Source organism: Paramisgurnus dabryanus, chromosome 12, assembly GCF_030506205.2.
Source record: "Paramisgurnus dabryanus chromosome 12, PD_genome_1.1, whole genome shotgun sequence".
Lineage (NCBI taxonomy): Eukaryota > Metazoa > Chordata > Actinopteri > Cypriniformes > Cobitidae > Paramisgurnus > Paramisgurnus dabryanus.
This window is the reverse complement of record NC_133348.1, coordinates 32,602,268-32,627,646: the sequence shown is the minus strand read 5'-3', so window position 1 is coordinate 32,627,646 and position 25,379 is coordinate 32,602,268. Positions and strand designations below refer to the sequence as shown.

Genomic DNA, 25,379 nt, shown 5'->3' with positions numbered 1-25,379 from the left:
AGTAGCTGAAACATGCATTTTAGTCTGGGACTAGGAAAACGCCCCATAGTGATTCAGTGTTTCTATTAAATCAGGATTGATGATTCTTGTTCTATAAGTGTCCATGTTTTCAATGCAAGTTTTGTTATTGGCCAAGTGAATATGCGTAAAAAGTTAGCTGTCTCCATTCAAATGGCTTTTTAATGACAAAATGGTGTGCGTGATGACACTGTATCTCAAAACAAACTGACCTTGAGGCGTTTCCATTCATATTTTTAGGTATATTGCAAATTATCTACCTTTCATGTTCCAACTTTTTTTGTTAAAAAGGAGAGAGCATTCACACAGTTTATGGAGCTGTCATGTAGATAAAAAAAGCAAATGTACAAAATATCCGGAGACAACATCAAAAAGCTGTAAATGTCCTAAAGTACGTTTTCATGGGTCCAATTGGATCCAAAAACCCCCGATGTCCATCCAGAGTTGTTTTGGGTCTAAGGTTTTATGACTAAAACTCAGCTGGGACCAGGTTCAGGGCTGATATTTGTGGCCTTGGGTCTCCGGTAAAATAAATGTGGGCCATCAAAATTGAAGTTCATTTTTAATCTTTTTGTTACACTTAATCTAATAACAATTTTTTTTTCAAAATGAATAGCCTATTGATCAATCTTAGGTAACTAGTTTATTTTAAACATGGTTTCTTAATGGAGGATGAAGACATTTTAGCAAGTTTTTTTAGCAGTTTTTTTGCTTAGATTTAGCAAATACATGAAATATTTTATTTAAAATGTTTGATCTTCACATGGCCTTCAGAAGATCCAGGTGATGTCACTTCCTCTTGAAAATGTGACTTGTGGAATATTCCTAGATTTTTCAGAGGGGGGATGTTAAAGGGCCATTTCATCTGTAGAAACATTAATCTTTATTGAAAGTGGGTCATATTTGTAGTCGAAATGTAACATAAATGTAAAAATTTTGTAGCTATTTGACCGAGAAAAGACAGAACGTGACTTTAGGACGCATTTGTATGGAAAACTACAACTCCCACAATGCACCACAATGCACAGCTCTGCAAGCCACTCCCATTAATCGGAACACGGCTCAGATATGCTATTGTGTACATAAATGCCACGTTAGTATAACAAAGAAAATAAAAAACACTCACTTTATAGTCAGACATCCGTTTATCCCTGCAGGCTTTGACTGTCGCTTTCAGTTTACCGTCCATATACGGTACAAGCTTGGGTTGGAGCAAGCTTCATTCAGTTTCTGATATATTTTTGAGAGTGCTTGGCCAAACATATATATTCGCAAAGAAGAAAATGCCGCATCCTGCACACAAACGCGTCCACCACACAATATGTATACTCTACAGACATGCTGGCCGAAACACGTCTGTGAAATAAACATGCGCGAAGTAGCTCTCTTGCCCGGAAACATTCACCAAACAAACGTCCATATCCTGATCTGATGCAGAAATGTTATACAGAAAGCACACAGCAAGAGTACAGCCACTACTAGTCCGTCCAAGCTCTATCCAGTCCGGGCTTCTCTATGCAGCACAGGCCGATGGTTGCGGCGTCCTCCCCATGCTCCTCTACTCAGCCGAATCCCAGGCTCCGGCTTACTCCTCGGGCTTCTGTTCCTCCATCTGCCTCAGCTCTTTGCTGTATTGTGGCTCATAAAGGTGCAATGAACAGCGGATTAGAGCATCACGCTTGCGAAATCACCCTCTTCTATATCATATCAATTACCTTCCGCTATAATTGTGACATGTGGCTTGCTCTACAACGTCTATTAGCTTAGCTTAGCATAACGATGGCGGCTGATCGTTTTTTTCGTCTGTGTTCGTATATTTTCGTAAGTCCCACCCACTGATCTGCAATTGGTCTGAAGCGAGAGAGGGTCCCACCATGGAAAAATGAGGAATGAGTGTCTGTAGTCTTTCACCCTCATCAAAGATACAGCAGTTCCTTCTTTCAATGATGCAAAATGTTGATTTTTACATCATTGAAAGAAACAAGTGCAACACTGAAATCTGTATTTCTCCCCTCTCAGGGGAAACTGAGGAAATGATGCACAACCATTTAAAAACATGACTGGGGTTCTAACGATACAAAGCTTAATGCAAATCGATGAAGTGTACCTTTAAGGGTAACAGGGGAAAATCCTGGGGGAAATTACTAAAATATTACTTTTTTATAGTAAGATGGGATACGAACCCACACAAAAATGCAAAAAATAAAGATATTTAAAGAATTTATGCTTTATATTTAAAGGTTAATATGGATTAGAGTAAATATGGATAAAAATGCTGTTTTTCAGTGTTTTTTGTAGTTTTATTCATGTTTTGAATTTTATAGTTTGGTGCTAGATTAACATGCAGGACACTTTGCTTAGTACTAAAATGTAATTTAGAGTTAGATTTGTATCTTATAAATCCTGGGGACAGAAATGGCACAGATTTGCAGGAATGGTCATGTGATTTCACAGAGTTTGATGGTAACAAAATGGACACCGACTAATTCGGGCAACAGGAAATCATGATTTTCAGCTATATGTTCAATGAAAGTATTGTGTTTGTTTTTGTGTTTATGTTTAGTGTCACCTTTCCCAGGCGTTGAACGGAGTGTCCGACAAAGCCAAGGAAGCTAAAGAGTTTCTGGTGCAACTGAAAAACCTGCTACAGCAAATACAGGTACATAATAACACCATATACTTTTTAATAAATACAATGACAGTCCTGTTGAAACTATTTTAAAATGTTCAAATGTTTTTTTGTAAAGCTGCTTTGCAACAATGCACATCATGAAAAGTGCTATAGAAATAAAATGGAAGCTATCTATATAATGAAAAAACATAAAGTGATGTCAGTTATATAAAAATTGTATGTAAAAACTATATAAAGTTCAGAAGTTTTGAATGTGTTTGTTGTAGTTTTGTAGCTCTCACTATGTTTTAAACATGTGAAAATAACAAACATCATCACATCAGCAAGTGGTAGAAAATAAAAACCTAAAGCAGCCGAGCTAGCAGAACTTACATTAGCTTTGATTTCCAAGCGTCCTATTAAAGATGCAAATGTGAAGCTGGTTCAAAAGGAATTCAGGTCATTATTACAATCAACATGTGTTCCCCAAGCCACAATGTTTCAGATTAACAGGTTAACACAGATTTTTGCATGTTTTTCGCTTGAACATCAAAAGCGCTTTTAATCATATGAGTGTCTGTACAGCGGTTCTCTGGAGAAATGAAATGTAAATGTTAACTGATAAAACACATCATTCATCTGCACTGAAGACTGATCCCTGCAAATTCTGCATATTAACCATGTTTATAAGTAAAGAATAATTGAAAACGGGTTGTTAAATTATAAAAAAATAATGCACACTTGAGGTGGTTATGCAGACCTGAAGAAAGATTTTGAAGACCTGGAAAGAGATTTTGTAATGACCAATGTTTTCAAATCTACACATGCGCACAGTGCACACACACATACACGCACGCACGCACGCACGCACACACACACACACACACACACACACACACACACACACACACAGAACTGCCGCTTTAGCTCTACATCTGTGACACAAGCACGCGCTGCTCACACATGCATTATAATTGGCTGTCTGTATTCTCTAAAATGCGGCCTTTGGAGGTATCAAGGCAATGTTTGCTTTTCTTCCTGTCTCCTGAGATACTTTCATTGTCTTGTCCCACAATTCTATGCGTGGGTGTACAGAGAATATGATTGGTTGGGCCTGGTCGAGTTCCAAAAAATAAAATGGCAGCCAAAAATAAACACAATGAGGGTGTTAAGTTACTTTTAACTCATTCCCCACCAGACTTTTTAAAAAAAGTTGCCCGCCAGCATTTTTTTGGGGATTTTCACAAAAGTTTCAAAGAATGCCTTCCAGGAAAACATTCTTCTTTAAATATATAAACATACAAATATATCAAATGAAAGAACAGACCGTCTGCTACAAACAAACAATAAACAAACAAACAAAACGGAAAAGGTTTTATCCTATCTCCATTTGTTTTATTTTTATCACCTCTTAAACTTAAAAAAATGGCTGGCGGGGAATGAGCTAATAGTTCCAATGAACTCTTTCTTTAAAACATACAGGTTATGCACCATACAACATACGACTGGTGGATGAAATGATTCGGTCTCATCTGTCCCAGTATCAGTATGTGGGTGTATTAGAGAAGAAGAGATGTGTGTCTGATTCAGTACTCAAAGTGAATGAATGATGAGCTAAAACTCCTACACTGTGTTATCCATTACAGCACAGACACTCTGCTGACGTTCAAAGATGCATTTTAAAGCTCAAGTGTGTAATATTTGCAGCACTGATGGCAAACCAAATAGCAAAAACAAAAGCCATTAACAAAACATCTCATTAGTTTTTCTTGAAATATTTTCCACAGACCATCCAGTTATGCTGAATTTTAGTGGTGTACCGGATCCCAGTTAATCTGTAATCCGTATGGATCACGACCCACAGTTTGCCTCACATGCGATACGCAGATTAAAAACGCAAATTTAAACAGGGAAAGTTTATAATTTGCAAGAGTTTCAAAGGCTTGAAAATGTTAAAGCAACACTATGTAGTTTCCATGTAAAAATGACTTACAGCTCCCCCATGTGGTTGAAAAGCGCAACAGTGCCTGGTATCAGACACTCTTCTGCAGGCAGGGGGAGGGGCGGGGCTGTGTTTCCTACCCTCCACCGCCACTTTCAGAGTGTGCTTGTAGCAGCTAGGAGGCTGCTCAGGTTGCAGCAACAGTACAATTTGTCCAGTTAAAAGTTGTTCTATCACTGAAATAATTTTTGAGACATTAGGCGCTAAAAGTGAGCAGCTTTCTATACGCACAGACGCACATGCGGTTGAATGTGTCCGGTCCAGAATGTATGTATAGATTAGAGGCAGAAATCAGTCCGTTAACCTCAATTAACCTACTTAAGTCTGTGTCATTAATGTTAATCAAACCACCCAAGACAAAGAGAAAATCACTTCTGTAGCTCTACAAAATAATAATTATATTTAATTTATTAAGACAGTGTTATTATTCATTTGATTAGATTTTTGTACCTAATGCTAATTTTATACCTTACTAATGTGCAACTTTGTTCTTTTTTATAAATATTTGTAATTTCTTTATTTGTTTTTATTAAGAAGAAGAAGAAGAAGAAGTTTTATTTATATAGTGCCTTTCCATAGCTCAAGGTCACTTTACATATTAGCAATACACCAAAATAGATTTTGAGATTTTTCCACCCCTGATCAAAAAAAATATCCAATTTGTGCCTCAAAAACTGCAATGCGATTAGGGTGGCCATTCGTGCCAGTTCCGCCGGACACGTCCCGAACATGTTTTCGGGTTCTTTCTCCGGAAGTCGCGTTGGTCGACCGCATACATCATCAAGGTTTAATATTTCGGGTTTAATTTCAGAAAAGCAACCGTTACATTTCAAGGTACGAATGAAACTACAATGATTGTATGTCTTAGAAGAAATAAATCTTAATTTTCTAATGTATTTTAACTGAAATGTGAGAACCTCGATGACGTATGGGGTCGAGCAACGCGACGAACCTGAAAACATGTTCGAGACGTGTCCGGCGGAACTGGCACGATTGGCCACCCTAAATGTGATCCGAACCGTGAGTTTTGTGATCCGTCATGCCCCAACTGAGTTTACACTGCAAAATCTTGCCATTTCGTTGACTACATCCGTTTTTTTTCACTGGTATCCGATATCACAGAGGATGTAAAATGTTGCGATATGCAATAGACACAGACAAAGTTATATATAAAATTATATATAGATATAAGATTTAACTGCTTTATTTTTGTAACAAGACGTGAAACTTCAGCATTACCCCACTAAGTGGAGCTGTCATCCTCTATTGCGCTGCTAAGAAGAGTCATGTGATCATCGTGGTGTTTACCCAAGTTGACGTCATTTGTTTCACTTTTTTAATGACGTCTTGACACGGGGGGAATATCCGATCTGTCTGCTTACATTGCAGATGCGAATGCACGCATCCGATTCACATACAAATTATTTATATTCAATCATATCCGATCTGTGCCACATGAGAGAAATTATCGGAACTGAGCCACTTCAAACATGAACTGTAACCTGCTAAACAGGCTTATTTAAAAGTAAAAAATCCTGATGATTAAATTATTAAAAATATATATTTTTGTATAACAGGAGAATGGGGTTGAGTTTGAGGCGTGTCTGGTGGCTCAGTGTGATGCACTGATTGAAGCTCTTACTCGGCAGAAGGCCAAACTGCTCACCAAGGTCACAAAGGAGAAAGAGAGCAAACTAAAGGTAGGTTGACATGCACATACATGTTAGCATATCTGGTTTACAGGGACTTTCCATAAACGTAAAGTATTTTTGTACTGGGCTAATAAAATTTTCATAATCATAATCCCTTAAATAGAGAGGTATCTTAAAAAGCATAAACCGCACCTAATCCAAAACACATGAACGCTGCTTTTAGCTAATTCAGATGTTTTTCTTCATAGCCGTTTCTAACACTAACACTGTTTTGTTATTTAAATCATTTTCATGTGACATGTTTTGTCAGTTCACGAAGTATTCAAAGCTCTCTAAGCCAGGGGTCCCCAACCTTTTTTTCACCACGGACCGGTTTTAGCTTTAAAAAAAATTTGCGGACCGGTGGTGAGATTGGGGGTCGCTGAGTTGCTGTTCAAACGTGCTGAAAATCCTCCTTTTCGAAATTTACGTTTTAAACGGAAGTAAAGATAACAACCATGCATTAGGAAAATTCATAATTGCTTTATTTAGGCTATAGTATATTTTCTATAGACGTGTAAAACCATATTTTGGCGGATTGTTTTTTTTTTACTTTCATTGTTTTTACTAGTTTGCCTGCCCATTTAGTCTTAAAAATTAATGGAACCTAAACGAACTTGGCTTGCTGTTCTCGAAGGCAGCTCGAATCTTGGTCGGGCTCGAGACCCAATTCCAAGTAACAGAAGAGAAGAAAAATGCAGTGAAGGAGGAGAGATGCCAGAAGAATTGCGGAGACTCACGTTTACCATGATTAATGATGATTGACAAGTTTAGGTTCCTTTCAAACCTACGTTAAAAGTGTAGCCGTTAAAATATTATTAGCCTAATAGTTTATTTTGATCATGGTGTTACGATCGATAATTCTGAAGTTGTTTTAAAGAAGAATAAAATAATTACTTTTCAGTCATTTGCGCTGTCACACATTTGAACGTCTCCGCATATGTACATCATTGCGACGTACATTTGCAAATGATTCATAAAGTCATACCTCTGCAATTCTTTGATCGATTGTGTTTTAGAAGTACTGTATGCTCAAACTCTAATGACAGCAATGTGATCGCTGATGCGCTGGTAGAGAGAGAGAGGCGGAGAAAAAGAGAGAGAGCGCGGCTCTGTTCAAAAGTGGAAATGATTGATGTTATTTGAAGTCAGCTCTTACAGTACAAAATACCCGATTAAGCTATTACGTGGCTATTATACACATTTTTTCGGGACGTTAATTGCGACCCGGTGGCAACTTGTCCCCGACCCATTACTGGGTCGCGACCCGGTGGTTGGGGACCTCTGCTCTAAGCGAATCTGTGTGACGTCACTTCTTGTTGACGTTCGAAGTGTTGTCAAACAAAACGGAGCATAGCTAACTCCTCCCCTCCCCCTCTCTTCTGTGCTTTCTGAATGCACACGCCCAACCCCCATTCCCCAATCCTTTTTGTTGTTTATTGGCTGGAACACTTTGTTATGTTTCATGGTGGTAGGTTTGGCCACTTTGTTTTTGTTGCAGTTTGTGAAGCCTGGGCTGTCTACAGAGAGCGCGTTTTTTTACAGTGTGTTCAGGCAGCTAGCAGATGGTGCGGAGATGTTTACTGTATGAAACAAAAAAATGTTATGGCCTAAAACACGTAAATTCACTTAGAGCACCTTTAAGGTAATTGTTGCCTTCCAGTTTTGGGTGTAAGTAGTTACTAAGTAATTAGTTACCGTAATTTAATTTGACTTGAAAAAGTAAAGTAAGGGATTAATCTTATAATTTAATCACAATTACTTCTGATGTAATTGAACTAAATACTGTGCATGAACTATAGATCAATGATAATACAATAGTGGATTTAACATCAAAATTGTGACCAGAATAATTGATGTACTTTTATTATTTATTCAAGCCGTTTCAAGCATATCGTTGCATTATTTACTAAATAGTATTTAGAAAGTAACAAGTAATTAGTTATTAAATACTGTTTGGAGAGAGATCGGTAAAGTAATTTAATTACATGATTGAAGATGTGATTAGTAACTAGTAATTAATTACTTTTTTTGAGTAACTTACCCAACAATGATCCTATTATTGCATTGGGACCGCATGCAATGATTGGGTAAACATTTTATATTTCTGCTGTCCACAGAAGGTATATATTTACATAAATATATTTAGGCCCATTTACTATGATTGCAGTCCGGATGTGAAGAGATTTTCAAACAGCATCACGTAAAATGTTTCTGGAAAAAAGCGCCTTTAACCTAACCCTCACAGGACACCTTTATAACCATTTCAAATAAGATAATAATAGACCATTTCATTCAAAGGGTTGTAAATGGACGTTTCGGGATAATTTTTGCACTTAATAAGGTTACATATTTTCTATGTAGATATCAGAGAACAATTTAACAGATTGTTTCAATGCATTCTTTGGCACATTTAATAAATACATTACCTATTGCATTAAAAACAAAACAAAAAACATAGCAGCAGTATTAAAAGAGACTGCAATGTTTAGTAAATATTACATTTGTTGATCATTTTCATTATGCTGAACACTTCTGACAAGAAAGACAGTTCATGTTGCTTTTCCAGTTTTATTCTGGGTTATTAAATGTCTTTTTCAGGTCGATGTCTCAAATATTAACCATAGGTTTGTGTGGTCTGTGATATTGCTTGTTTTGTCTTTCCTACTTTCTTTTATTGTAGGGGTGAGATTAATTTCCCACATGAGGTTGTGCCAGATGTGATGGAATTTCTGTGTATCAGTTTTCACATGACATGACATACAGCAGAATGAGTTTTTGTCTCAGGCGTGTCACGACATATGGTCAGAATAAAATGCAGTCATTACATCCACTCCACTGGCTGTCCAGAAATAAAACTTTATTTGCTCTGTATATCAGCAGCTTCAGTATTGTTTGTCATATTGCAACGGAAAGGAAACTTTAAAATAATAATACAAATAATAATAATAAAGGATTAATTTACAGTATATCATATGTTGCAGAAACATTCTCACATCTTCATATGAATAGATATGAACAAGGGAAGTCTTCCTCGCCGCACACTTTGAAACCACTGCAGCATATGATCAGATCATACACATCAATGCCATCCTTTCCCTCAGTTTTCATCTGTAAAGGACCTCTCCATACATCCAACATCACATTTTACTGTTAATTACAATACATTATCATTTGTGTCTGTCACTATACGTTCATCCGCCCGCCATGGTTTGTGTTATTGTTATGAAGTGTGTAAAGTTTTAGTGTGGCATAAGAATGCCATTTCTACTTAGATTCATTTCTTTCAAGCCAGTAGTCTTTACCCATCATGCAACACTAAACAACAGATGATATTGTGGTGGGGGGCATTTGTTGTCCAAAATCCGATGCCATGTTTTTTTTTTATATACCCATATGCATTTATATCTATAGCAGGTCTTTTGTTTAAAAATACAGCGGCCACATGCTAATCCTCTCTCTTTTGTTATTGTATTGTTGAATTATTCATTCATTTGTAGCCCTGAGGGTTAATTTCTATGCTGTCATGAATAATTATACAGTCATTAATCTCCGTCCTGAGAGTGCTTGAGTGCATCAATAAATAATTATAGCGTTTAATTCATGCAGAGTTACAGATTTCATCAGATTATCTTCACAATTAGCTATGGCCGGCATTTGAAAGACAATTGAACGTAAAGCACTTCTTTGTTTTGCAATACAAATGCTGTGCAATACTCTCTAATAATGCTGTGTTATTTTCAACCAAACGTTGGGTCAAAAAGTGACAAACCCAAACCATTGTGAAGTAATTTAACCTATGCTGGGTTGTTTCAATTCATTGTTGGGTCAAATATAAACATTTTCTGGGTTATTTAGTTTGTCCCTCTTTAACCCAACACTGGGTTGACAATAACACAGCATTTATTTATTTTTTTATATTGTAAACTAATATTGTAATAAATCTTAACTTGTTTTGAAACCGGATCATTCACTCAGCTGGCTGAAACAAAATATTTTTGACAAGCATACAGATCTGATGCTCTCTGTTCCCTTACGGTACATTCAAATAGGGCGTAAGTGTTAACCTTCTCATTTACTTTATAAGGGTGACGTCATGCATTGCCAAACTGATTTGTGGATCCGTCGGTGTCGCGTCACCATGTCATCCAAAATGTTGATGTCTTTCTTTGTTCAGTCGAGAAGAAATTATGTTTTTTGAGGACAACATTCCAGGATTTTTCTCATTTTAATGGACTTTAATGGACCCCAACACTTAACAGTTTAAAATAGCAGTTTCAAAGGACTCTAAACGGTCTCAAACGAGGCATAAGGGTCTAATCTAGTCAAACGATTGTCATTTTTGACAAGAAAAGTAAAAAATATGCACTTTTAAACCACAACTTCTCGTCTTCTTCCGGATGTGTGACGAGCCAGCGTGACGTATGCGAAGCTACGCCCCAGTGTTTACAAGTGTGGAAAAAGATACTAATTAAGGTCTTTGTGTCAGTTTATTGTTAAAAATGGTCCGCAAATGTGCGTTTCATATGTAACACGTGACCTTTCAACGGCATTACGCAATTACGTGAGGTCGTGCTGGCGCGTCACATGGCCAAAGGAAGAAAAGAAGTTGTGGTTTAAATTAAAATGACAATCGTTCTGCTAGATAAAACCCTTATGCCTCGTTTGGGATCGTTTAGAGTCCTTTGAAACTCAGTTGAAAAAAACTTTCAATTGTTGAGTTAAGTATTAAGTGTTGGGGTCCATTAAAATGTGAAAAAATCTGGAATGTTTTCCTCAAAAAACATAATTTCTTCTTGACTGAACAAAGAAAGACATCAACATTTTGGATGACATGGTGGTGAGTAAATTATATGGATTTCTTTAAGAAAATTGAGTAATCCTTTAATTAGTTATGTTAATTGTGCTTATTACACAGCTCTCTGGAATGCTTGATTCTGATTGGTCAGTTGAGACATTTGCAGGTTCGTTCTTTTCAAATAATAACCGCTCCAAAATAATAACGCATAGCCGGACTACTTGCACGAGTAAAATCGCTCCGCGCCAATAAAGATCAATAAGATCTTTATCTGTTTGGCGCCATCTTGTGACAAACACTCGACAACCACGACAAGACACAGACAGCTTACTGAGACTGAACTTGACAAAATAGAGCATGACAGCTACGAAGCCAACACACAAAAAAATACAGAATGGGCATTAAAACTTCTCAAAGACTGGCTAAAAGAGAAAAAAATGGAGACAGACAAGTATGAAGCAGAGGATCTTAATAAGGTATTACGATCATTTTATGCATCTGTGCAAAGTTTCCCGGAAGGATAAAAATGTTAATTTAAAACAAATATGCCAATAAAATGTTTCAAATTCATATTCATGTCCAGTTTTTTTTCTTATGTGACAAGTAGCCGTGTAATAAGCGGGATAATGTAGAGGCAGCCGGTAGTTATTGGGAAATAAGCCCCTTCAGTGTGATACAATGATCACACTGTCGGGGCTTATTTCCCAATAACTACCGGCTGCCTCTACATTATCCCTTACATGGTGCAGGGTGTTTTTTTTTAAAAACCTAAAAATGACTTTTTCTATTAGTTATTTTTTTAAACCATAAATGTTCAATTTTTTTGTAACCATAAATGGTAATCATATCCTTTTTCTCTGTGTTTCAGACGGTCAAGGATCAGATAACTCACTGCACTATGAAGCTCCGACAGACTACAGGAATGATGGAATTCTGTCTAGAGGTTATTAAAGAGAACGATCCCAGTGGATTCCTACAGGTATACACAAATAAACACCCACGCAGACAGACACAGTATTAATACATATTTTATTTCAAATAAAATAAATACATTTATCACATCTAAATATATCACAAATACATAAAGGTCTCTATCTTACACCCGGCGCAATGCAGCGCAATGCGCGACGCAAGTGTCTTTCACTAGTTTCCACCCTAATTTTCACGTTTAGCGGCGCGTTGCTTAAATAGCAAATGCATTTGCGCCCCCTTTTGCGCCCATGGGCGTGCTGGTCTGAAAACGAGGTGTGTTCAGGCGCATTGTTGGCGCATTGCTATTTTGAGGCAACTAAAATAGACTACGCCATTGACCAACAAAAACCTGCTCTAAAGCGGTGTAAAGAGTAGCTGAAAGCCATACTTGAGTAAAAGTACAAATTCCTTACTGTAAAAATTACTCCACTACAAGTTACAAGTCACCAATTTAAATACGACTTGAGTAAAAGTATTAAAGTAACCCAATTTAAAAGTACTCAAGTATTTTTACTCGTACTGAATGTTGGCTCAAAGATGCACTAGTCCTCAACACAAAGAGACATTGTAGGTCTGGGCAGTGAAAACTAAGAAAGTTTATTTATGAGGTTTTATTTCCTAATATAGAAAAGAAATCAAACACCTCAAAATGTTGATCTGGCAGAACAAACACAGATTAAACATAGTCATAGTCTTTTGACTAAAATTTAATTTAGTTTTAGTCATATTTTTGTCATCTGAATTGATTTAGTTTTTTGTCTAATTTTATTCATCTAAATTCCATAAGATTTTAGTCTAGAAATTTACATTCAATTTAATTTAAACCCATTTAATTTTAGTCTAGTGTCATTGTGTACTTGAATGTGCCATGCTGAAAAATATATAGCCTAACTTTGTGATATAAATATATGGTAACACTTTACAATAAGGTTCATTAGTTAACATTAGTTAGCTACATAAGTTAACATGAACTAATAATGAACTGCACTTATACAGCATTTATTCATCTTTGTTAATGTTAATTTCAACAAATACTAATACTTTATTAAAATCTTGTTAACATTAGTTAATGCACTCTGAACTAACATGAACAAACAATTAAAGCTTCAATTTTTATTAACTAACATTAACAAAGATGAAGAAATGATGTAACAAATGTATTGCTCATGGTTTGTTCAAGTTGGTCAATACATTAACTACTGTTAACTAATGAACCTTATTGTAAAGTGTTACCAAATATTCTTATATAGACCTATCCTAAAAAAAGATATAATTTTAATATTAAAAAATTCCAGTAAACTAAAATTACACTAACAGAAATATGATAATGCATATTAAAAACGTGAAGTTGTTCATTTGAAAGATTAATTGTAAACACATGTAGTACGTAACACCAATATCTCACATTAAGTGCACTACATTTCTTCCGTCATGCATCCCTCTTTACAGTAAATACATTACAGCATACTTGATTAAATGTGAGGACAGTGAAATTGTACACTTATTATCAATCTTATAATGTACTTAAGTTACTCGGGCAATCAGTACAGGACCTCGCTGGTTTATTTTGGCTTATATAGTAGTAAGTTATATCAAGTTATGTACAAGCTCAGGTTAGCTGATAAAGTAGCATCAGAGTATATAAACATTTGTGCTTGCCTTTGAGTTGCGGGATGACCCTCCTGCAATCGCGCATCACTTTTGTTTTGATTGTAGCATCACAAGTTTAACAAAGGGTCCCTTGACTGAAGCAAATGTGATATGCATCCATATGTTTGCTCTTTATCTCTTCTCTCAGACCAGACGCAAACTTTTCTCTACAGTTTATGACATACGCAACACGCAGATGTCCCGCTACGGTGGCTCAACGCAAGCCATTCAGCGTTTGACATCAAAGTACCGCGAGACCAGACTTCTCCATATGCATTTGATTCGCTCTCGCAGTACTTTGATTTCATACGATTGATCTGCGCAGCGCCAAATGAAGTCCCTCAGTTGTGTGTGCGCGTGTAACCTCGCGACCACAGATTCTATCCATCATCACCCTCTGACACTTTCGTCTCGTTTTTATTTGACGAATAAACAATGTAGCGAGTAACGTTAAGTGTCATTTCAAATGTAGTGGAGTAAAGAGTACAAATACCCAATCAAAAATGTAATTGAGTAGAGAGTAAAAGTTGCCTATATTTTTGATACTCAGTACAAGTACAAAGTAGCCCAAAAAATACTTAAGTACAGTAACGAAGTACATTTACTCAAGTACTTTAAGTCTAAAGTCAATGGCGCGATATGTGTTTTATGTTATTTAAAGAGCGCATTAGTAAAATGCGCCTATAAACGGGAGGACAACGCAGGTTTGCTTATCACAAAGTACATGAATGCGCAGCAGCACAAAAACGCTTTTTAATATGAAAGATTAAAGGATTGAATGTAAAAGATTATTATTGAGTCTCTTGGACATAAATGAGGACTAATTATGAGACGTTAGAAGGCACAAAGAGCTGCTTCACCTGTAGCCTGGTAAGTAAATAAATGCTTTGCTTTGAACAAATGCATCTGTTTTTAAATGTTTTTTTTTAATGCTACCTCACAGATTTATTGTATATGATGACTCTGTACCTGTGGATATGGTGAGATGAGAAACATTTTTAAGTAATGCTTAAAAAAACTCTTTGCTAAAAAATCACTGTCCAAAGTGCTGAAACGTGAGGAGAGCCGTTTGTAAATTCTTTATCTCCTGTTTGTTACAAATAAAGTATTTTTAGAGTACAAACCTTATCTTACATACTTGTAAATTATGTTTTGATGATATTGGATAGCCATACATTTAAAGCAATTACAAGCCTGCTTTTTTACTTCCATGACTAAAAGAAAACGGGTTTTAAAGGTTTTAATAAAAAAATAACAATTTCAATACAAGTGAAAAACCACACAATTATTTAACATTAATCTTAAACTGGGGATCTTCTTCCTCCGCTTAGTTTTTCAGATTACAAAGTCCGTCATCTAAATAAGGATTAGACATAGCGCCAACTGCCTTTTAAAGGGGACGAGAGCTGTGACTCTCATTGGTTTACTGCACGTTACGCCCAAAATACTCCCATTACAATAGGACCAACCCTTTTTGACCATGCGCTCGGCGCACAAACCATTTTTCCCGTTGTTAAATTGGCAAAAGTGGATTCGGACACGCCCATTTAGACGGTACGCTGTGCGCTTTAGACAATGCGCTTAGATCATTAAAATAGGGCCTTAAATGTTTATTTAGACTCAATAAAACATTTTATTAAGTGAAAGTTGTTTGCTCTGTATTCTGATCTTCAGCAGTTACACTATTTTAATTATTGATGTTTCATACGGTGAAGATTGCTGCAGATCAACTTTGCTTCTTGACTGAAATATTTATTAAGCATCAAATTACAAAACACATAACCTAGTTTAAGACATTTATTAACAGACATTCTGAAAAGGGTGAAATATAAAATATAAATAATACAGGACGCATTTTTATCCAAGAATAATTTGCATCTAAACTTTTTTGGAGGTGGTGTAGCAACAAAAGTCGACCAAGTTGTCTTGGTATTTCCAGGACTTATATACAGACTTTTTATTGAGATATTTTTCCAGGGTCCCAACAATTCTTTAAATAATATCAAAATTGCATACATAGCATGTGCATGTAAATAACATTTTCAGGAGGTGCAATTCATTCAAATTGGAATTTGGAAATTTGTTGGATCAGCAAAAAATGAAAATTACTCTATTATTTACTCACCCTTAAAGGGCCATTTCATCGATAGGAACATTAATCTTTGTTGAAAGTGGGTCATATTTGTAGTCGAAATGTAACTTAAATTTAGAATGGAATGAGTGTCTGTAGTCTTTCACACTCAACAGAGATACAGGATTTCCTTCTTTCAATGACGCAAAATTACGATTTTTACATCATTGAAAGAAGGAAGTGCCTCACTGAAATCAGTATTTCTCCCGTCTCAGGAGAAACTGAGGGAATGATGCACAACCATTCAAAAACATGACTGGGTTTCTAACGATACAAAGCTTAATGCAAATGGGTGAAGTTTCCCTTTAAGCCATCTGAGATACATATGTCCATTATCTTTCAGACAAAAAAGGAGACAAATATTTTGAAAGTATTGTGATAAATGATGTTGACGGTACCCATTGAGTTCCATCGTATTTGTTTTTCCTACTATGGAATTCAGTGGTTACAATCAGAGTTTTCTGTTTTCTATCGTTATAAATCTTGGAAGAGCCACTACATTCACTAAAATAACAATTGTGTTTGTCTAAAAGGTGATGGACATGTCTTTTTGGGTATTATGGGGTAACTTTATTTTTTGTTAAACTATCACTTTGATATAAGTAAATAAAGCAAGTGCCTGAATTATCTCTGTGAACATCGCAGAAGATTAATGTTTCTCTCTGGTTCCTCTGTAAGATCTCAGATGCATTGATAAAGCGTGTCCAAGCCTCTCAGGATCAATGGGTGAAAGGCGCGCTGGAGCCAAAGGTCTGCCCAGAATTTGCCTTAAACATCAACACAGATCCTCTGATGCAGTCTATTCTTCAGCTGGACTTCACTCAGTGTAAAGGTGAGACACACACACACACACACCTAACACACACTGTAAAGTTTATGTAGCCTATAACTAAGTCCGGTCTGGGGTGCAGAATACCCTTGCCCATACCAGGGGCAAAATGGAGGAGGCTTCTGACAAGGGCCTACAGCGCAGATGCCTTAAGAAATGCCAAAGCTAATGTAACAGCTGTTTGTTGACGGCTGTCCGGACACAATCCACACACTAATTCCATCATTCCTGATTTAAGAGGTGAACGAGCCATAATCTCAGTTTTAACCTTTAGACTCACACCTGCAACACCTGCTTTGTCCACTATCATCTTTCAGATGGTCAGGAGGCAACATTATTGAAACAAATGCATACATGTGGTGACCAGAATGAAGCGGAGAGCACCGGAGGTATTTCAGAGCTGCTCATATCCAACTGTTGTCCTGAAATTCCCAACCCCACCCAAATCCACAGCTCCTTTCCCTTGTATGTTTTAGAGACACCCAAGACTTTTCAGGATCCGCTTGGTCCCGTGCATGTCACTCCATGTTTACCTTTATTTATCCATTGCGGCACAAAAAAATGAGTGCTTAACTGTTCTGTGTGAAATTTTGTGCTCCAGCAGAGACCCCTACGGTTCCCCCGGCACCGCTGTTGCAGTTGGAAAAATGCTGCACGCGGAACAACAGCGCCACCCTGGCCTGGAGGATAACTACAGTTCAGGCCCTGCCTATAGAAGGTTACGTGCTGGAGCTGGATGACGGAAATGGTGGACCTTACCGGGTACAAAATTGCGATTTAGACAGATGGCAAAAATTTGCATGACATGTTCTCCTCAAAAACCACAAACAAAAATATGTAAAGTAGGAAGAAAAGAAAATGAGATCATCTACAGTAACCGCTAGACTACTGATTTAAGTTTCTTAAGGTTATCCCGCTGTTTCAAAGCTTGCAGATTTAGTGTTTCTCAGCCTCTGGTTATGTCTAAAGCTTGTTTTATAATTCATCACACACAGCACAACTTTGTCTCTTATCTCTTTAGTGAGAGAAAGTCTTTTTTAGGTGTTTTTCATCTTTGACCCTTTTCTTTCTGTCTGTTTTGATCTTTCAGGAGGTGTATGTGGGTAAAGAGACAGTCTGTACAGTAGACGGCCTTCATTTCAACAGTTCGTATAATGCTCGCGTCAAAGCGTATAACTCCGCTGGTGTGGGATCCTACAGTAAAGTCATAGTTCTGAAGACATCTGACGGTGGGTGTTTTGGTCGAATGCTATTTGACAAGGTTTCTTTAGTTTACCTTTGGAAGCGTGTGAGTATTTTTGAAACTCTCTCGCTCTCTCTTTTGCTAATGCACACACATAAATACACAATTTGTCAGCTTTACATTATGTATGCTCTTATCTTGGTATGGTCTTTGATCATAAAGTGGAGGAACCCCTGCTGTGTATGATTCTCTTTGAAGAGGATCTCTCTCTCTCTCTCTCTCTCTCACACAAAATCAACAGATCAACAACAGATAAGTTTTTTAATGGCAGATGCTTACAGCTAAAGTTTAAGGTCATCTCACAATGTTTCTCTTGACCTTACAAACCTTTTGATTTGAAGGTGAATGCTAAATGTCTGAAATTGGTTTGGTGGACAGAAATGTAACTATTCTTTAAAAAAAAAAAATCTAAATTGTTTTTGTTTTAAAAATGTTATTAATTTAAAAGGCTCCTTTAACTCCTTTAATATTCTTTAACTCTTTCCCCCGCCATTGAGTTATCTCGTCAATTAAAATAATTTATATAAATTGATATAAATATTTAAGAAAACACATCCCTGTCCCCTGAGTTTTTCTGGCAATCCATATTTTCGCTATTATTCACTAGGTGGTGCCAGTATTCCTTTAGGGCAAACAGTTCAAACTCTTGACTCTTGAACAGTTGAAGACTGGAAAAATGTTGCCTGGTCTGATGAGTCTCGATTTCTGTTGAGACATTCAGATGGTAGAGTCAGAATTTGGTGTAAACAGAATGAGAACATGGATCCATCATGCCTTGTTACCACTGTGCAGGCTGGTGGTGGTGGTGTAATGGTGTGGGGGATGTTTTCTTGGCAAACTTTAGGCCCCTTAGTTCCAATTGGGCATCGTTTAAATGCCACGGCCTACCTGAGCGTTGTTTCTGATCATGTCCATCACTTTATGACCACCTTGTACCCATCCTCTGATGGCTACTTCCAGCAGGATAATGCACTATGTCATAAAGCTCGAATCATTTCAAATTGGTTTCTTGAACATGACAATGAGTTCACTGTACTAAAATGGCCCCACAGTCACCAGATCTCAACCCAATAGAGCATCTTTGGGATGTGGTGGAATGGGAGCTTCGTGCCCTGGATGTGCATCCCACAAATCTCCAACTGCAAGATGCTATCCTATCAATATGGACCAACATTTCTAAAGAATGCTTTCAGCACCTTCTTGAATCAATTCCACGTATAATTAAGGCATTTCTGATGGCGAAAGGGAGTTGAACACAGTATTAGTATGGTGTTCCTAATAATCCTTTAGGTGAGTGTATTTAAAGCAGGGGTGTCAAACATGCGGCCCGCGGGCCGGATACGGCCCGCAAAGGTGTCCAATCCGGCCCGCGTGATGATTTATACAGTATTATTAAATATTAAATACATATTTTAAAAACCCTTTTAGGCGGGTGTCTAGTTCGTTTTTAATATGAGAGACTTGCGGAAAGCAGCAAAACGCGGAACATAGACTAAACACGGTGCCCAAAAATCCTGCCGTTTTATTGTTACTGCTCCGCTAAAGATCCACTGATTCCGGTGATCCACTTCGTGTTTTCTCGCCCGCTCCGCAGCATCTCTGTGTCCACTCTCTGCCTGGAGAGCGAAGACGACAGTTTCCGAAGTTCGTTGCATTAACAGGTAGATTAATTACATTATATCAGTTGTTAAACCGCAGAATTAGTAACTTGTAAGTATGTTTATGTATTTCTTCCGGTAATGATTTGCTGTCAGTGTTCTAAAAGTGCTAACAACTTAGCAAGCTAACAAAAACAAAATATCCACATTCTTATTAACGTTACAATGCTTGTCTAATCGATTTAATGTTCCTGATCAGATCTAAGTTAATATAAACACTAAATTTGCTGTTGTTGGCACACTTTGTAGACAAAAAAAAAAAACACCAATGCCTTCACAAAATAACGACAGAGAACGGAAAGAGAGGCTTTTAGCAGCAGTTCAACATTGCAAACATGGATTCAAAGCTCCATCAAGCCAGCAGGTAAATCATATTGAATATTTAGCAGATTGTCACACTTTAATTCTTATTATAATTCCCATTATAATCACTTGTCTAAGTTGATGCTAGTAATATAATACATAATATTTATAATACTTTATTAAAACCATAATAATTGTACCACCCCCCATAGTCCCATTTTTGGTTTGGGCCACTGCCCCCTCTAGCATTTTCTAAATGACTGTTCTCATTACAAATATATTCCAAAGAAAAGTGAATGGTTTATAAATAATTTTGACATTAAGGCAAAAGAAGTTAAATTAAAGCTTTTCAACCTATAAGGCCAGTGGGTTTTGTTCAGATGTAAATTTGTGGGTATAATATACAGTATGAGTGTGACCTTATGAAATGTAGTTTTCACAGAGCTGTGTGTTTCTCTGGTTTTCTTGCTAAACAAACTAATTAATTGGTTTGTTAAGTTAATTTTAACACAATTATCAGCACACTAAGGTTTAAAAAAATTATCCGGCCCGCACTTCATGGCGTAATTTACCATCCGGCCCACAGCCTAAAATGAGTTTGACACCCCTGATTTAAAGAATAATTTTTTTGGAAGGTATTCAAATTTTGTGAAAACCATAAAAAATGCTGGCGCTGACTGGCAACATAAAAAAAATCCTGGATTGGAAAGAGTTAAAAAACAGAGGAGAACATTTGTGACCATGTCTGTGAAACCCAGGTTAAAGTGTCATCTAATAATGAGTTCAGGAGCATCAAAGTTTGATTTCACATTAATTTCAATCTTTGACATGACCTTATTCAATAACAGATCCTGATTATAAATGTAGCAGATTTTGGGTTGTATCAGGTTGAGTTGAGGATGCATTCTTGCATGAAGTTTAATGTTGTCATAGTAGGCTGTATGATTTCAGGTCATATCGTATGTATGACTAACCTATGATGAGCCTATGACCCACTAGTGGAGTAAGTCTTACATTTAAATGACTATACCACTGATCTATATAAATGACTGGATTGCGCATAGAACGCTTGACGTAACTGCGTGAGGTGAAGCCAGCGCAGAGTTCGAGCCGCCATCTTGGTATACCCAACCGGCAGAGACCGTCATTGACTTCCATTCAAAAACATGATCAAAATGTACCCCCTTTACAGCGTATCAGTTACACAAGGTTAATTTTTAGGATATGTGTACGTTAATTATTTGTTAATTCTGGTGTTATTTGCAATGTTTATGTTTTAATCAGGCAGGATAATGGATTTATAAAAAACCGTTAAGGTGAGTGTGTCTGCTGCATTTGTTAATGACACGGGTATAAATAAAGTTTTTTTTTGACATTCAGCTACTGTGACGGTCAGCGTTATTTCTCTAAATTTGTTTATGTAACTTGTAAGTTTAGATAACATAATTACAAAACTAGCAAATTATTGCATGCACATACGGTACAAAGCATGATTATTTATTTAGATTTCAGAATGAGCACGTTTATTGTCATTAATACTAAATATGCTGCGGTCTGTCTGCTGATCTGATACTGTAATAAAGATGAATGTATAATAACTGATTAAAACGCAAAATGTACAACTTTCTGTAAATAACTATTTACATGCTTTTTTGTGTTGTAATAATGTACAGGGTTACGTCACATACAAAAACGAAGAAGAATAAAGTGATGTTTTATCATTAAAATCTGACAACGTCCATTGATTTAATTGAATGTTTGGGTATACCAACATGGCGGCGCGGTGGCTTCACAAGTGTGACGTCATGCGCAATCCAGTTATTTATATAGATCAGTGGACTATACGCATGCAAAACACTTTAAGCAGAGGTCTAGTGTCCTTGCATAATTCAGTTATACACGCACACACGTACGCACACACATACATAAACTCACCCCGGCACAAAATATTTTTGTGGGAAAGCAGAAGAAATCATGAATAAATTATAATAATCTCTTAAATAATAATCAAATATGCATAATTCAGAAATAAAGAACTATTTATAAAGAAAGTTTAACATTTGCATGTGTTTTTAAACCTTGCAAATGGTAACATTCAAACCATTTTAAACTTTCTGAGGGCAAGAAGATGTTAAAGTGAACTGTTTTTTGTGCGTGCAGACGCACACACATACTCAAATGTATACACACAGAGACATATGTTTCAAAAAGTATGCAAACACAGGATCTCTCTGCGTTTTAACATGATACATACACACAAAATGATCTTGAAATACCACAGTCTTGGCAAGTATTATCATAAAATCAGTTATGTATTAAAGTAAACTCAAACAGCAAGAAATCAGATGTGTCAAACAACAAAAGACAAAAGGAAAATCACTTCTGTCGCTTAATTATTTATTTATTTATAGAATGAAGAAGACAGTGATATTATTCAAATATTTTTGTTTCTGTACCTAAATACTACTGTTAGACCTTACTTTATTTGTAACTTTTTTCTATTTTGTGGTTGCTTATCATTTCTTAATTTGTTCTTAATTTTATTTTCCCACCCGCATTTTTGCTGATCTGAAAATTATTTGATCCATGACTCAAAAAACTTAATGTAATCTGTTTAACAACTATATTGTAAAATGATGTAAAGTCCACCATATTTCACCAACGTCCACTAACTTAAAAATTTCTGGTATCACCACTGGGTAGAGTAGGCACACTTTACTAAGGTTATAAAGCCAGATTAACAGTTAAGTTGTTTATGCTCTAAAAGAAAGAGGTTTGCACACCAAGATAAAAATAAGCTAAGCAACGTCTTATCTAAGATAAAAAACATTTCATTAGCACAGCTGGACTTCTACTACAGTGCCTCACATGCAGTCTGCTGTCAAATGAAAGAAAAAAGTGTGCCAGCTTAAATATTTCATACCTTTAGCTCTTTTAATATTTTATGTGTTACTGAAGTACCGAGTTTGCTATGTGTAAAATCAGCCACTTATAACTTTACTTAAACTGTTTTCATCCTTATTACTACAAGTGAAGAGCTCAGAAGCAAACGCGTAAAAAACGCCACCTCCATCAAAAATTTGATAATGATATTGACCAAATGCTATTGTCACGTATTATACATTAATCAAATACTTTCACTTCAAATCTGCTTAATCTCAGCTTTGCACAATTCAGAAATACCAGTTTGTTGTCCGAATCTGTTAAACGCCACAACTATTTTTTTGGGCGAATATATTAGGGCTGGGGCGATTAATAGTGTGATTGTGTTTGCTATGCTTCTAAACGTATTACAGTGAAAGGCCGCTACATCCAAAAGCCAGAGGGCGCTCTCGTGCAGAAACTCAATATGCGCCGCATAAGAAGAACCATTTACACACGCTGCTGCAGGAAATCCTTATACGTATATATTAGGGGTGTCCTCGACTAAGGATTTACATATTCGAATCAGAATTTTCGAATCTTTCCATAGTCGACCGATAGTCGAATCATCTATGTTTGTGTGCATGGGTTGGGAGGGGGCCAGACCAGGTACAAATTGGTAACTTTTATTTTCTTTCACAAACAGCACACATAAACAACTGTCTGATAAATTGACCAAAACTGTCTTTCAAGTAATAAACGAAGACAAAACTGACGATGCATTTATATATATTTTTTTAAGGTAAAATGTAAGGCAACATTTGTTTAATTATTCCTCATAACATTTTAAAGCCACGATCTACAGAACATCACACAAAAATACATTTTGATAACTAAACCTAAAAAAATAACAAAGGTAATCCTGCCTTGGAAACTCCGGCTACAATTACGTGTTTTTATTTAATTTGGAGATAGCGCGTCAAAGCAGTCATGACCAAAAAAAACCCGACAAATGAGAAATGACAAATAATTTGTGATTGTGACTGTAAATGATAAAAACTAATCTTTATTTACAATTCATTAAACGTTAATTTATAACAAGAAAAACACTGAAATTAATGATTATATAGACACTACGCGTTATTATTTAGCACAGAAATACCTGCTTGCTTGCTTTGACTTTGATCATCTCTGTATTAACTTTAGATACAGAAAGACCGGATGATATTATCTATTTCAGGAATCTCTTTGCTATAATTTGAAAGTGAACACCGACTGACCATAATATTAAATCACAAGAAAGACATTCGTGTCAGGCAGAAATAGGTTCGGTGCAGATACTAGTTTCCGTTTCATCACCGAAATAAAAAAAACGGCTTACCTGTTTTGTAGTTTAACTTTAAGATAGATAATATATGTTTTAAATACATTTTAAAAACTTATACTCGTCGAAAAACATCCGTTTTTTAATGTTTAGTTTGATGAACTCCTAAATATGAGACGCAGAGCACCTAACCGTTCGGCTAAATTACATGCGCAAGCATGGCCAGCACGCAATAGCGCAACATCGATACAACGAAAAGCTATCCAAAATTTACAGACTTAAATTAGATCAGAATTTACGTTTATAATAAATACAATTTTTTTTAATAAAATAAGGTCAGAAGTAACAAAGTGCAGAACAAATATGCAAAATGCCTCAAGTGCACGGAAACAAAACACAAGCCAAATAGTTAAATCAGATAACCCAAAGTGATTTATAAATAAAATAAAATATAGAAATTATTAAAAGAACGAAAGACATAGTTTAATTTGCCAGCTTTGTCTTTTAAATGTCGAAACAAAGAGGCAAGGCTTTAATAACATAGAGACCTCTTATGGACGTGAAGCCCGGTCACAGGGGTTGTTGGATTTATTAACGCATTTTAAAAATATTTATTGAAAGCTGCTACTTCACATATTATTTGCAGCATTATCATAATATGCAGTATATTAATATATTGTGAGAAAGCTGTTATATGTGAAATCAGATAATGTGTGCACCCATACGGCCAAAATTAAATGATCCTCATTTCATAACACATCTGCGACGATTCGACTATGAGATTGGTAGTCGAATCAGGCTTCTCCTATCGATGCATCGAATCTTCGACTATTCGGGGTCACCCCTAGTATATTTATATCGCTGTTTATCAAACCTTTTCAGGTATTTTCATGTTAATAAAGAATATTTTACTTTTTCAAATGCATGTTACCAACGATTTAAACTCAGTGATTTTAGATTGTTCAAACTCTGTGTACGTTATATGAAAGAGCTGTGCATAGTATCGCCTTTGCGATTCAGAATGGATTTCAGATAGGTATTATTATTTAGCCTGGTCCAACCAGACTCTCGTACATTCATTTCATTTGTACAGAGAGTCTGGCCACGCTCCATTGCAAAGCGTTACTTCCGTTAAGGAGGGTCCATTGTTGAAGTTTAAAACTATTGGATCTGCTCAGAGTCACTCAGGATCTGCCAAAGCCAATCTCTAACGTGTGGTCGTGACGTATATCGTGCACCGAAACCGTCCGGAACCGTCCGGAAAGTCAGAATAATCAGACAAACAAA

At 36.4% G+C, this 25,379-nt stretch overlaps 1 protein-coding gene across 2 annotated transcripts in view; it reads left to right on the top strand.

Annotated features, from left to right (window-relative positions):
• Positions 1-25,379, top strand: part of trim67 (tripartite motif containing 67) — a 52,942-nt gene that overhangs the window by 17,935 nt on the left and 9,628 nt on the right. Inside the window, exons 2-7 of one of the 2 annotated variants that reach the window (XM_065268760.2) lie at positions 2,582-2,677; positions 6,209-6,331; positions 11,989-12,099; positions 16,552-16,705; positions 17,307-17,464; positions 17,793-17,931. In XM_065268760.2, coding sequence (XP_065124832.1) covers positions 2,582-2,677; positions 6,209-6,331; positions 11,989-12,099; positions 16,552-16,705; positions 17,307-17,464; positions 17,793-17,931 — 781 coding nt within the window. Of the gene's footprint in view, positions 1-2,581; positions 2,678-6,208; positions 6,332-11,988; positions 12,100-16,551; positions 16,706-17,303; positions 17,465-17,792; positions 17,932-25,379 lie in introns of both variants that reach the window. The other variant, XM_065268759.2, reaches the window with a different exon arrangement.